Raw genomic sequence first — 13375 nt, 5'->3', positions numbered from 1 at the left:
GCTGCAGATTCCATCCCTTGGCGCTGGGGCAGAGGGGCTCTGGAGATGCCCCGGGGAAGCAGAGCAGTGCAAGGAGGGGAACAGGGCTTTGGGGGACTGAGTCCCATCCACAGGCTCCCAGCTGCCTGCAGCAAGCGCTGGTCCCAAGGGAAAAGCCATGTCAGGTACTTTATAAGGTGGGTCGAGGCCAGTTTGGGGCTCCTGGCCCTGGACAGGTGAGTGCAGGGGGCTGCAATTTCCATCAGCAGCCTCCCTAAAGAAGGGCCTGTGCTTCCCTCTCTGGCCCCTGGACGGGGTCTTCAATTCTTTCCCCACAGTTCTTCTGGCCAAAAGAGTCTCTTTCCTTTTTTCTCTTTTTTTTTTTTCTTTTTTTTTTTTTCCCCAAATTATTTATTTATTTTGTATAATTTCTCGTAAATGCTTCGCTATTACAGAGGAGGGCAGCAGAGAGAGAAAGTAAGGACATCCTTAAATAATTTTCATTTCTCAAAATCTGCCTTTTCCTCTTCTCTCTAAGTCCAGAGGAGAGATCCTTGGGGGGTGGGAGGCACATCTGCATTGCAAATAAAAATAATAATTACAACCACCAACCAAGCAACAACAAAAAAAGTAACAGCTAAGAAAAAACACTTGAAATCACGGACTTTGGGAATCAGAGATCACAGAAATTGCACTATTTATAAGGAGAGGAAAAAAAAGGCAAGAAATCCAGCGACCATGGGCCAGCCTGGCTTCCTAGAGTGTACTTTGTGTTCTCTCTCCTTTTTCCAAGGTAATTGCAGTCTGCCGAGAGGGAGTTAAATGGGATTAAAAGATCTGTGTAAGCAAAAGGACCCAGAAGAGAAGGAGGAAGGAGTGAGCCGTCCGGGCCAGGGGTGTCTGTGACACAGCTGAACCCCTTAGCGAGGCAGAGAGCCGAGCTCCTGGGAAGGATGTACCCACAAACCGGCTTATCCCCCGATTTCTGATGGATTGCCGCAAAAATTGCCCGACAGAGACAATGCACTAAACGTGATGGAGCCGGAATCAGAGCCGGTCTCCAGACTCAGAGCTACAGCGGCAGGCAGGGGGTGAGTACAAACTCCGCTACTCCCGGCGCTGGGGAAGGGAATCCCGGGCGGGCTGGGGGTGCCGGGGAGCCGCGGGATCCCGGCATTTGGGAGCGGGGTGGGGGAAAGACATTCCTCTGCCAGGGGATGATGTGAAAACTCCTGGTCTGGAGAGGAGAATGGGCTGGGAGCAGGGAGGCCACGCTGCGGAGCGGGAGAGGGGGAAACGGGGCTGCGGTGTGCGGGGAGACGGCCGGGAGGAGCCCCCCAGCCCCAAAATTGCCACGCACCGGGAGAGGGGCTCCCAGCGCCGGGAGCTGCCCCGGGGTAGCCCCCAGGCAGATGCAGGAGCTGGAGATCCGCTGCCCCTCGCAGCCCTCCCCCTGCCCGGGCACGGGGGGGTCCCAGCCCCTCCTGGCAGCGGCGGCTGCTGCTCCTCGGCCGGGGACACGGGGACACGGGGACCTGGGTCTGGCCGCGGGAGGTGGGAGAGCCCGGAGGGCTGAGACACGGCGGAGGTGAGTGGTGGCAGCTCCTCATGTGCTCGGCACGCACAAAACGCTGCTCCCTCTCCATCCGTGTGTGTATGAAAAGATCCCGGCACACACCCTGCCCGGCCCCCTTCCCCCACAGCTGGGACCAAATTTTGCTATTTTCACTGTTAAATGCCTTGTTGGGGGTGGATTTGTTGTTGTTGTTATTATTTCCCTGGGAGCCCGCAAAGGGTTAATCCCTCTGGCTGCGTTGTCGGATGTACTGATGATTTACCGACACTCCCTTGGAAAGGCTGGGATTCTTCTGCCTGGCAGTTTGAAAAAGTTGTGTACAGGATCCCTCGGCTGGGCTGGGAGATGGGGGAAAGAAGGGGAACGGGGCGAGGGGATTTGGGGGCAGCCCCCTCCTCCCCCGGGGTCATCCTGCTGCCGCCCCTTTCCCAAAGCCGGAGCTGGATGAATGTGCAGCTCCCTTTGGAGGCTCAGTCTGTGTGTGGAGTTACACGGAGAGCCCAGACCCCTTCCCAGGGGCTGCAACTGCTCTCCTTGATAAGTTTTCTGTGTGTTTATATACTATAAGGACTGAATCTCAGTGCTTTAGGGTTCTTGCGGTGTGGGGTTTATGTTTGGGTGGGGTTTTTTTGCGTGGATGTGGCTGTGGCGTGTCTGGAGACGCTGGTCACTGCAGCATCTCCCAGTTACATCTTTGTACTGCTGGGCATGGTCTGGGAGAGCCGTGCAAGGGTGGCTGGCAGCAGAAAGGGAGCAGCCCAAAGGGGAGCAGGCAGATAAAGGTTCCTTTGAAAGAGCAGGAGTAGCGTGTCACAGCGAGGGGACGGACAGACACTTGGCACAGCCACGGACACAGCACCAGCTGCTCAGCCCGGCCGGGATCGCGCTACAGATGAGCACACGGAGATCCTGCTCGGCTCCCAGGTCCTGCTTGAGGACAAATCGGAGCCGTGTGAGCACAGGTTTAGCAAGGAGGGCACCAGGAGCTGGCAGCGTGGCTCCCGGCCTGCCGGAGATCTGCCCCCGGTTCTGCTCAGGGTGTCCCGGGCTGCCACAGCCCTGCTGCGGGCTCGGAGCCCTGCGGTGCCGTGGGAAATCTGCCTTTGCTCCGTCCCGGTGCCTCGGAACCAGCGCCTTTTGTTCCAGGGGCTTCCCCGGCCTGTCCCCCTGCCATGTGCTGCTGCGGTCCCTCCTCGGCAGAGGTCGCTTCTTGTCCTTCGCATCATCTCCCGGAGGGATTTCTGCTGCTGGGGTTTGACAGAGCGCCCCGCATCCCCCCGCGGCTCATGGAGACACCTTGGAGAGGTGCTCTGAGCCACCTCTGTCCGTGTCCTGGGCTCCTGCCCTGGGGGAGGGCTGTGCTGACCCAAGGCAGCTTGTGATGGGAATGTTCTGGTGCGTTCCTGTGTGGCACAGGGGGTTCCTCTTGTACCATCGCTCCTGGGGTTTCTTCTGGAGCAGGGCTGGTGCTTGGGGAGCTGGGGCATGTACAGGAGACCTGCGGGTGAAAGTGGGAGAGCTGGCTCCCCAGGGGAGGAGCAGAAGTCACAGAGTATGCTTGAAGACTTGAGCTGCCAAAGTTGGTAAAACCAGAACAACACAACATTTTACAGGCTCTTCAAGCTTAATGTGCCCCTCTTGGTCATTTCTGCTGATGCATTTTTGGTGAGGCTCCCCCAAAACACAGGGGAGCCTTTGCATTCCACTGCACATCGAGCATGTGTCCAGGCTGTATCAGTGTGGTTGTGCTGCTCTGGCCCATTCTAGCCCCAGTTCCACATGCTGGCCATGCAGGAGGCTCGATGCTCCTGGAGACCTCTGATGGTGACAGCCTGCTGGCACAGCCCTGGGGTGCTGGCACAGTGCTGCTCTGGGGCTGCCTGGCCCATCTGTGTGCTGGATGAGAAAGCTGCACACGTGGTACTACAGCATCCATCAAGGATCAGCCCCTGGGAAGGCCTGAAAGGAGGCATGGACTCTTTCTAGGAGGAAAAGAAGATTATTTGCAAGCTGGGAAGGTGGTTTGGGGATAGATTATGGCACTGCTGGACAAATTCAGCAATAGGGTGGCAAATGATGTGTGTGCTGGGTGCTTGGGGGTAGAGAAGAGGCAATTGCACCTGGATATGTGTTCCATGAGGGACAGACAGCATCATAGTCCAGGACCACCCTCTCCTGCTATTCCCAGGTGTCTGAGCATGTGCTTCATTAAAATAAAGCTCCAGCTTCATCTCCTTTCTGCAGTGGGTTGAGGGGTCAAAATGTGCCCTTCTTAATGTTTGTGTTCATGGAGATTGTGTTACTGACTGAACGCTGCCCAGGTTTGTGGTGAGAGGTTGTCGGAAATCTCCGCCCAGGGACAAACACAGAATTTGTGGGTTTGTTTTTTTCCCTTCCCTTTCTTTGCCAATTTGTTGGGGGCATAAGTAGAAATGATGGACGCTTTTACTGAAGTGCAAATGGAAACAATGGGGAATTCTATATGGCTCTGCCAAACCCCATTCACAAAATGAAGGAATGCAAAGGCGTTTGTTGGAAGGACAAAAAAGGAGTTAGATGACAGATCACGCTTAGCACTTGTGTTTGTCGAGGGCTCCAGTTACTGGAGAACACAAAAGCCAGGGCTGGCACTGAGTGTTGTCACTTCACACAGCAGCAAAGTCAATATCCCAGACAGGCAGGGATGGGGAGCGAAGGGGAGGCCGAGTGATGGGTTCCCAGGGGAGATCCCAGCTGTGGAGAGCTGCTGGGAGGTGTTAGGGTCACATCAGTCTGTCATTCCTCAGGGGAGGAAGCAGGTTGGCAGCAGGAGGAGCTCAGCTCTGGGCAGTGAATTCACAGCCTCTGGTTCCTGTTTATTCCTGTCCCCACAGTCAGGGGGACAGGGACCAGTGGTTTGGTCCCCCTCCTTCAGCCTCTGCCTGCAGATGCCAACCTGAACCCCTGCGAGGAGGTGTGAGGTGTCTGCAGGAGGTCACCCTGGCTATGCTGAGCTCCATGAACCTCCTGTTCACTGCAGGTCAGGATGACCCTCCTGGAGACATCCAAAGAGGAGCTGTAGGTGCCAGATGAGCAAATACCAAATGCAGGCCTTTATGGATCCAGCTCCCCTTCTACACCTCCCAGTAGACCAGGTTGGTCTAAGCCCTATCCAACCTGGCCTTGAACACTTCCAGGAATAGGGATTTAATTTTTCCTTACTTAATACTGACATTTTCTAGATCACTCTGTTTTCTTAGTGATTTTAAATGACCTAAAAAATGGATTTCTATGGGCCATATCTCTTTGCCTGCTCAATACTTTCCCTTAAAAATGTAGTTGCTGAATGAGGATTAAAAACTAATAGTATTTCAATTGGTTCAGAAACTTTGCCCTTATCACACTGGGGTTTGCAGCACTGCCTGTGTACAAAATCTTTGCCTGGAGGTGTAAGTCAATACCTCGTTTATACTGCAGGAGAGGAGAAGAAAAGGACTGAGCAGGGTCAATATGGGGACATCTACATAGTTGTGTGTTTCCATTGCTCTTGCCAGAAATGGAGGGGGAGTGGAGAAATGCCATCATTTCCAGAAGCCCCAGAAGCTCCATAGAGGAGGTTACTGCTATAAAATAAGATTTCTGCCCCAAAAAGCTGGGATGGAATCGATGCACAGTACAATTTAAAGCATCAGTTTATAGGTTGTGATTTGCTTCCTGTTGTCTGTCAAAACTGCTTGGGTGTCTTATAGAATATCACCTCCAGTCACGTGCAAAGGATCTTAAGCCACATGTGCATTTTCTCCTCTTTAAGATACACTGTCTGATCTACAGCTAGAAATGCAGATTTGCTTTTCTTGAAAAGCAATTTTCAGCCTCCAGCTGGCTTTGTGGTCTTTTGAACAGGAAGAAAGTACACCTGAATGGAGAAAAATGGTGGGGAATTGTTTTTCCACCTTGAAGTAATGCTTGCAATTTCAAAGCCATTTCCCCACCGTAGATGAGGGAGAAAAGAAAATAAAAAATTAAATGCTTCCATAGGCCCTTGAAATATTTCTTTCAGCTTCACCCTGTCATCAGAAGAAACAAGATGTCAGAATCATTTGGACTTCTTATTTTAACGCAGGGCAAACCTTTTAATTAAAAAAACACTGAAATTGCTCCAAACCAATTCCAGAAATAGTAGGGAATTAGCTGATCACAATTATTTTACAGGTTGCCTCAGCTTTGTCAAACTGGCACTTCCTTGAGGATAATTTGTGACCAAGTTTACCCTGAAGGCTGTGTTGTGTTCCTGTTGTCCTCAGTTCCGTGCAGGGCCTTATTCCAGCACTTGTCTGGTTAGAATTAGAATTAGAAGGGAATAAGGGTGTTTGTGCTTCTCTGTCCCTCTCTTGCACTTCTCCTTGGACTTCTGGCACTGGTCAGTTCCCGTGGACTGATCCACAGGAGTTTGCCAAAAGTAGGGAAGTAGAATTAAGCTGTAGTCAGTAAGTTCAGTTTGCTATAAAGGGAGTTTGTGTCTGCACTGGAAAACTTTTAAGGCTCATGTGAGCTTACATCATGTGTGCTGTGGGGCACCTCTACACCCAGGGACTGCAGCACTGGTTTGGCTTGGAAGGGACCATAAAAGTTCATTCCACCCCCTGCCATGGGCAGGGACACTTTCCACTATCCCAGGCTGCTCCAAGCCCTGTCCAGCCTGGCCTTGGGCGCTTCCAGGGATGGAGCAACCACAGCTTCTCTGTGCAACCGGTTCCAGAGCCTGCCCACCCTCACAGGGAACAATGTCTTCCTAATATTGATTCTAAATCTTCCCACCTTCAGTTTAAAACCTTCCTCTTTGTCCTGTCCCTCTATGCCCCTGTCCAAAGTCACTCTCCATCTCTCTTGGAGCCTCTTCAGGCACTGGAAGGTGCTCTAAATTCTCTCTTGAGCATTCTCTTCTCCTGGCAAACAGCCCCAGGATCCTCGTTGTGGTATTCACAGGCCCTATGAATAAAAGAAATAAACACCTTTAGTGGCACCTCTTGACAGAGTCTTAGTGGAAGTCATTGCTCATGAGATAAAGGCAAGGTGGGTTTGATAGCTCTATATAAGGAGAAAAATCTTCTTTACCCTTGCTACTCAAGCTGCTTATGCAGCTCTGTCACTGCCGAGCTGTAACGGAAAAAGAGCCTGCATTAAAAATCCTGGGATAATTAACAGCCCCATCACTCACACGGCTGCCATTTGGAAGCTGCTTTTGCTTTTTCCATTAAGTTGGTAAATTTTGCCAAAGTGTTTTTCTTCAGCGTTTTGGCACCCAGCCCCGCTCTCAACTCTTACGGTGTTGGCCGTGTGAGGGGTCCAGGAGCAGGGCTGGGGCCAGCTGGATCCCACACTGTGCATTCGTCTGCTTTATAGCCCGAGAGTGTCACTGGAATGAAATTATGTGCTGGATTTTCCCCCAGCACTCGCTCTCCTCATTGTGTCAGTCAACAGGGAGTTTGGTTTGTGATGGTACCGCTCAAAAAAACCAAAAAGTGGACGTCAGTGTGTTGTGAGCAGCAGTGGTTGTACAGATCTGATCCTCACCAGATCACAGGTTCTTAAGGGACTGCTGCTGGTGATGGTCTCCCTTCCCTGCCCTCCTGTGCTCTCATCAGGCAGTCAAGCCCAGATGATGATACTCAGTCAGGTCTTTGCTCCATGCACACTTGCAGCTGTGTCCACATCTCAAACTCTGTTGGAGATGAGCACAGAATTTCAGGTTGTCTTGTGAAGTGGATTTTAGCCTCTCTCATGAAAAAAAAAATAAATAAAAAAATTTAAAAAATACTGCCAGAGGTGGTGGGCATGAAGAATCATCTTATTCTGGTTCCCTTCCTCCACTCCCTGAATGTACTGGGACAGCAGCTCTCCTTGGACCTGGCAGTGCCTTCAGCCTGACAGCTGTGTCCCAAGGGATGGAGCTGTCAGAAAAGAACCAAGGCTCCCCAGCTGGAGCTCTCTGGAGCGTGGTGAGAGTTCCCTGGTTAGGATATGGCTGGTTGTAGGACATGGCAAAAGAGCAGCAGGATTGGGCTATTCCTGGCTGTTCTTTCATAAACTGAAGCAGTCCCAGCACTCCTGAAATGTGCAGCCCGGTCAGGGAGATGGAAACAGCAAAGGAGGACATGGATTGCTTCAGCTCATTTATTTCCCAGTTGATGTGGAACCACTCCAGTATTTTATCTATTCAAACCTTAAAATGTTAGTTAGTGGCTGGGTTCCTGGATGGCTTTTTACATTCAAGGCCAGGTTTCCTCACTGATGTAAATCACTGTGGCTTTGGTTCAGCTGTGGGAAAGGGTCTCCTGTACCGAGGAGGACTGGCCCAGGGTAATACATTGTCTCAAGATGCTTTCTTGGGCTAAAGCTGAGGCTTGATGGCAGGAGAGGAGTGGTTAGATGTATCACTTGTGTGTCAGATGTGGAGAGATGGGCAAGCTGCACTTTGGCTGGGCTGAAGTGACAACCTGTACATGTCCCACACTGCTGTCTCCTCCTAATTTCTGTCAGTTCTTCCAGCAGCCTTTGCTGATGAAGCTGTTAAATATCCTTTCTAGAAGATGAGGGAATTCAATCTTCAAACTTTCCAATGACAGATTTAAGTGAGCCTAACCAAGGAGTTTCCCATGTTCTTTAGCTGGCTACAAATCAAGGAAGCTGATGGGTGAAGGGGGGATTTTAGCTACCTTTCTGGTAAAAGGTTTTTTCCCTGAGCTGCTGTTTTCAGTGGCACTTGAAGGCTTAAAGCTGAGCTAACAGAGAGGTTTGTCAGATTCCCTCTCTGGTGTGAAAGGGTCTGTGAGAGCACAGGGTTGGAAATCCGTGGATCTCCCACTTTCTAAACTTTCCTGCCATACCAGGCTTGTGAGGAGGTTCTCAGTGGCTCAGCACAGGGTGCTGAGTGGTCAGAAGCTGCCCCCATCTTTGCAGCTGGGTGTAAAATGAGAAACAGATCCACGTGGGATTTTGCATGCTTAGGACATTGTCAAGCACACAGTAAAGCATTAGGGCTCAGGAATTGTTTGCTGAGGTGACAGGACACTGAGTGTCAGCCCATTTCCTCCTACCTGTGTCCCCACAGCCCTGCTGGTGCACTCCTGGCAGGGCTTTAGGCCTCCCAGCTTTGAATGATTTCTCCATTCTCTTGCATTTCTGGTGGGGTGAGTGCCAAAGAGCAGCAGTAGCAAAGGCACTGATTGACCCAGCAGTGATGACCCTGCCTCTCAAAACATTGCTCCTTGTTCAAGGCCCCTAATACCATTGGGAAACCTCTCCACGATGACTTTGAAGCAGAAAAATAAAGTCTCAGCCAGAATCTGCTTCCTGGAGTCATGCTGACACTCTCACTGCCTTTGCTAGACTTGGGACCAAGGAGAAGACCTTTAGCAATGGAATTGGTTTTGTTACTGCTCTTGTAGAAATGCATTGTTTTTTTTCTTCTCTTCCAATTTTAGGGGATTCTGCTTTCTCTGGACTATATTGTGTTTTACCTGGTTCCTGGGATTCACACAGGGAAATTCTGAAGGTAAATTACTTTTTTTCTTTGTTTCTCTTTCAACAAAAGTAAAAGTCAAGTGCTTTGGTACCAGTGTAGGATTATAATTTAGCAATCAATGTCTGAGCCCAGAGCACAGTTAGATGCATTTATTGAGATGGTTGCAGTATGGATAATATAAATGGTGCAGTTAACAGCTGGCAAAAGAACCAGGTTTTGTACAGGTGATTATGTGTCCCATGGGATTTCCAGTCTGTCTGTCTGGTGGAACTGGTGGGAGTGAAGCACTTTGTGTCTAAAATGTCACTGGCGTCTACCTGCACTTGCCAGGACTTAACTGCTTTTAGAAACTGCCCCTGGGACTGGGGCTTTATGGAATTAAATGTCTCTGGCAGACAGATTTTTCTTTGACTTTGGTGCACCCCAGGCACCCCAGCACAGGGGATGTCAGGCATACAGAAATAATGTGAGTTCTAAAGGTGAAAGCAAATTTAAGGGAGAAAAATCCCACAGGGTTGGTTGAAAATAGAATGACTGTAATCTGGTTCAATCCCTGTGCTGTAAGGCAATATTCTATAGAGGAGTGACACCTTCAGCCTGTCCTTACACCCCTTCTCCAGGCATCACCCCCCTGGTGCTGCCAGGAGCAGGACTGGGCTGAGGTACAATAATCAATGACCCTACAAAAGGAGGTGAAAAGCTTCAAAGTCAACAGAAACACACAAAAAATAATTAATCTTTAACAGTTGGTAGTGGGTGCTGAGCATCTCTGCAATATCTGTTTTTGAAGGAGCCTTCTCCTCTTAAAATAACAACACCTTTCCCACATGGATGCTTTACACGGCTGTTTGCTGGAAGTGAACAGCTTCCCCTGCCGTCAGCAGACAACACTAAGTGGACTAGCAGGCTCCAGGGCTCTCCTCTCAGTCTCTAAAACATGAAGGAAAAATAGAAATTTGGTCAACACTCAGCTGTCAGCCAGCCCATGGACCACTTTTTACTGGGGGAGGCAGGGGAGAGTAGATCCCTGCCATCAGCAATTTTGAAAAATGTAATATTTTCCAAATTCTGCCTCCATACAAAGGAGGTGAACATCTGGCTGAATTACTTAGTCAAGCAGTTTTCAGAGCAAGTTTCATGTCAGCTCGTAAAGAGGCAGAACAAATACTGTGTCTTGGCATCTAGCTTTTCAAGTAGATTATAATATGCTGTTTAGATTCACCTCTATCTGTCATTTTACTCCTATGGTAATTATGGGATGGGGCCATGTCTTTTGTTACCATTAATTAAAGCAAACTCTTTAATTTCACTCTCATTGTGTTTACCTCGGTGTAGTTGATTACTCCCCTCTGAGATACTTTCTCTGTGATAAAAGAACTTTTTAAAACTTGCCTGATTTCCACACAGTGAGAGAGAGCATTTCCTTCTGGGTGCCAGAAAATAAAACCTTCCGAGGAAGTAAAGGCTGTAAGAAAACATTGGTGACTTGAGGCTGTGTTATCACCCAGGATTTTCAAACATGAGATTCAGAAGCAGAACTTGTTCATAGGTTGGTGTGAGGATGAAATTAAGCCAGTGCTGTGGGTTTTGGAAAACACTGTGGCTGTTACTCTAAGGATTAGGAGTCTTCCTGTATGCAGGAAAATCAGAGAATACAGAGGATGATCTTTCCAGAAGTGTTACAAATCCAAAAGATTGTGGGGTGAGTTCATTTGCTGTGTGCTGACTAAGGGTCTGGGCAGTAACTTTTGGAACTGCTGCGCTTATTCAACCCAATTTTAGCTGTGGGCATCACATCTTGGCTGTTGGAATCTGGGAAGCTGCAAGTTATTTCTCTCCTGCCTTTTGGCTTCCTTTTCTTATACAGCTTTTTGTGTGGGGAAAGGGGGAGGGAAAGAAAGAGATGGGAAGGAGAACAATAAAATTATTTTTTTTTCCCTTTTTCAGAGATGATCATGTGGTTGTTCAGGAATTTCTGTGTATCTCACTTCATATACAGTATGATAGAAGAGTTTTTCCCAGTTGCTCAAATGTTGCTACAGGAATGTTGTTACTAGCTTTGAGGCACCTGGGATCAGGCAGCTCTAAGTGAATGTTCTTTTTAAATAATGTGTTTTGATGGAAAAATCCACAGAGGAAAAAGTTTGAAGGGGAAAAAATCCTCTGCGAAACTTGGAGCTGCTTCAAGAAGTCAGAATTACCTTGCATTTTACATTAGTTGATGACATCCCGTATCCCAGGAGGTGTGCCCCAAGCCCAGGACAGTTGGATGGGATGGAGAGGAGATGGGATGGAGAGGAGATGAGCTGGGTGCACAGGAGCCCTGAGCTCTGTGCCTGGACCTAGTGCTGGAAAGTCCACATACGTGTCCTGCATGAGGGCTCTTTAATTGGATTTTGCGTAGGCCTCCAGAGTTTGGCTCCACCTTAGTGGGTTTTGAGGGAGAGGAGTGTTTGGGTTGTGCTTTTTTTCCTTGAGCACTCCTGGATGCCGTTGCTAACGAGGCACTTGGATTGGGATTGCAAACAGCAGCAGCATCCTCTGAGCAGGGAAACATCAGAGCAGCTACCAAATAAATAACTCCTGGAGTGTGCAGCATCCCTAGCAGAGACAGCCCCTGTCTGCCTCTGAGGGACAACCTAAAAATACACTTAGAAATTGGAAGCTGGAGACTAACTGCTTGCTTAAGTGGTAAATTTATTTCCTTAGGGATAAATCCTGATGCCTTTGAAGTCTGTGGCAAGGGTCCCACTTCAGTTCACTAAAGCCAAAGGCTTTGGCCTTTGCTGTTTCATGGGCTCTGGAGATTATCCAGAATGAAGACACTGCCATGATTCCTCTGCTCAGTGCAGAGAGGGGAAGGCCATGCTGAGAGACAGACCTGTTGGACAATATGGAATAAAAACAGTGGGGAGCCAGGGATCTCAGAGTATGGGAGAAATACTGTCGTTAACACTTGAACATGTTGTGCGATAAATTACTCCTCTGCACAGAGTGGGAATGTTTCCATCCTTTTCTACATCTGACACACCTTCTCCAGGGTTGTGTCTGCTAGAAAATGAGTCAAGCTGCTTTAAAAAAGGAAGGTGGGAATAAAGCAAAACTCAAGCAAAGTAAATACCAGTTCACTCGTTCTTACATACAAAAATGGCTGAGGTTTTTGCCAAAGTCAAGGAACAGAGGTTTTCTCATCGTTCTCCCTTCCTGGCCAGCAGCACGACAGGTCTCAGACTGCTTGAGTCTACAACTCTTCTGGCCAACACCAAGGGGCTGTTTAAGTGCCAGTTCTCCAAATACTGTGCTTTGTGCACAACATTTAATAGTTAAGGCTGAAAGCAGCCAAATACCAAGGCCCCTTTAGAAAAGGAGCTTGTGGGTTTTCTTTTTCCTTTGGAGGGCTGTTGATTTAATTTTAATCGAGGAAAGTTGCAATCCCATGGTGTTAGCCATGATTGGAGCCACCACCTTTCTGAGTGTTAAATTCTTGCCTTGCATTTGTGTTATACAGCCCTGACTGGCTTCCCCAAAGAGCAGTGAAGTGAGAGAGTTAGCTGGTCTGGGAGTGATGGGGAGGAAGTGCAGTTATCCTAGCTCACTGTCAACTGGTGTCACAGGAATCATGATCACCTTCACAGGCTCATTTGGGCTGGAAAACCCTTACAGTTATCAAATGTAACTGTTAACCCAGGTAGATGTCCCCAGCTGCCACATCTAATGTCTTTTGAATTCTTTCCACGGATGGTGACACCACCACTTCACTGGGCAGCTTGTTCCAATGCTTTACAAACCTTTTGGTGAAGAAATCTTTCCTACTCTTCATTCTAACACCCCCTTCCCCCCACCCCCAGCACAATTTGAGGGCTTTTCCTCTCATCCTATTGCTTGTTACTTGGGAGCAGAACCTGTCCCTCACCTGAGTACAAACTCCTGTTAGGGAGTTGTAGAGTGAGAAGTTCTCCCCTGAGCCTCCTTTTCCTCTAGGCTGAGCTCCTTTAGCTGCTCAACACAGGTCCTTTTTCAGGTCTGGGCACATTTACCTTTGCAGCTTTGCTCACGTAGACCTCGGCATCTTCTCCAGTTAAGTAATTCAGCTGAGGCTGCTGCCAGCTGGCCCCAGTTTGTGTAGCTGTTGCCTGCTAATCTGAGCTGTGAGTGACTCCTGATAGACCTCAGGGGCAGAAAGCAGGGGATTCTGTCCATTGCAAATTCCTCCTGGAGTTGGGGGAGAAAGGTCCTCTGGGTCTCAGTCCCTTTCCTCCAGTCCTGAGCACCTGGCTCCTAGGTGACATTATACAGGAGGCAAATCTTAACCTCCA

At 49.1% G+C, this 13375-nt stretch overlaps 1 protein-coding gene across 2 annotated transcripts in view; it reads left to right on the top strand.

Moving 5' to 3' along the window:
• Positions 1-447: 447 nt before the first annotated feature.
• Positions 448-13375, top strand: part of LOC107212173 (collagen alpha-1(XXVII) chain-like) — a 138796-nt gene continuing 125868 nt past the window's right edge. The window contains exons 1-2 of one of the 2 annotated variants that reach the window (XM_015645146.3): positions 448-1070; positions 9019-9089. In XM_015645146.3, coding sequence (XP_015500632.1) covers positions 1015-1070; positions 9019-9089 — 127 coding nt within the window. In that variant the 5' untranslated portion in view covers positions 448-1014. The remainder of the gene's footprint in view (positions 1071-9018; positions 9090-13375) is intronic. The other variant, XM_015645143.3, reaches the window with a different exon arrangement.

This window comes from Parus major, chromosome 17 (genome assembly GCF_001522545.3).
Source record: "Parus major isolate Abel chromosome 17, Parus_major1.1, whole genome shotgun sequence".
Lineage (NCBI taxonomy): Eukaryota > Metazoa > Chordata > Aves > Passeriformes > Paridae > Parus > Parus major.
The sequence above is the reverse complement of the archived record's forward strand: the minus strand, read 5'-3'. Positions and strand labels throughout refer to the sequence as shown.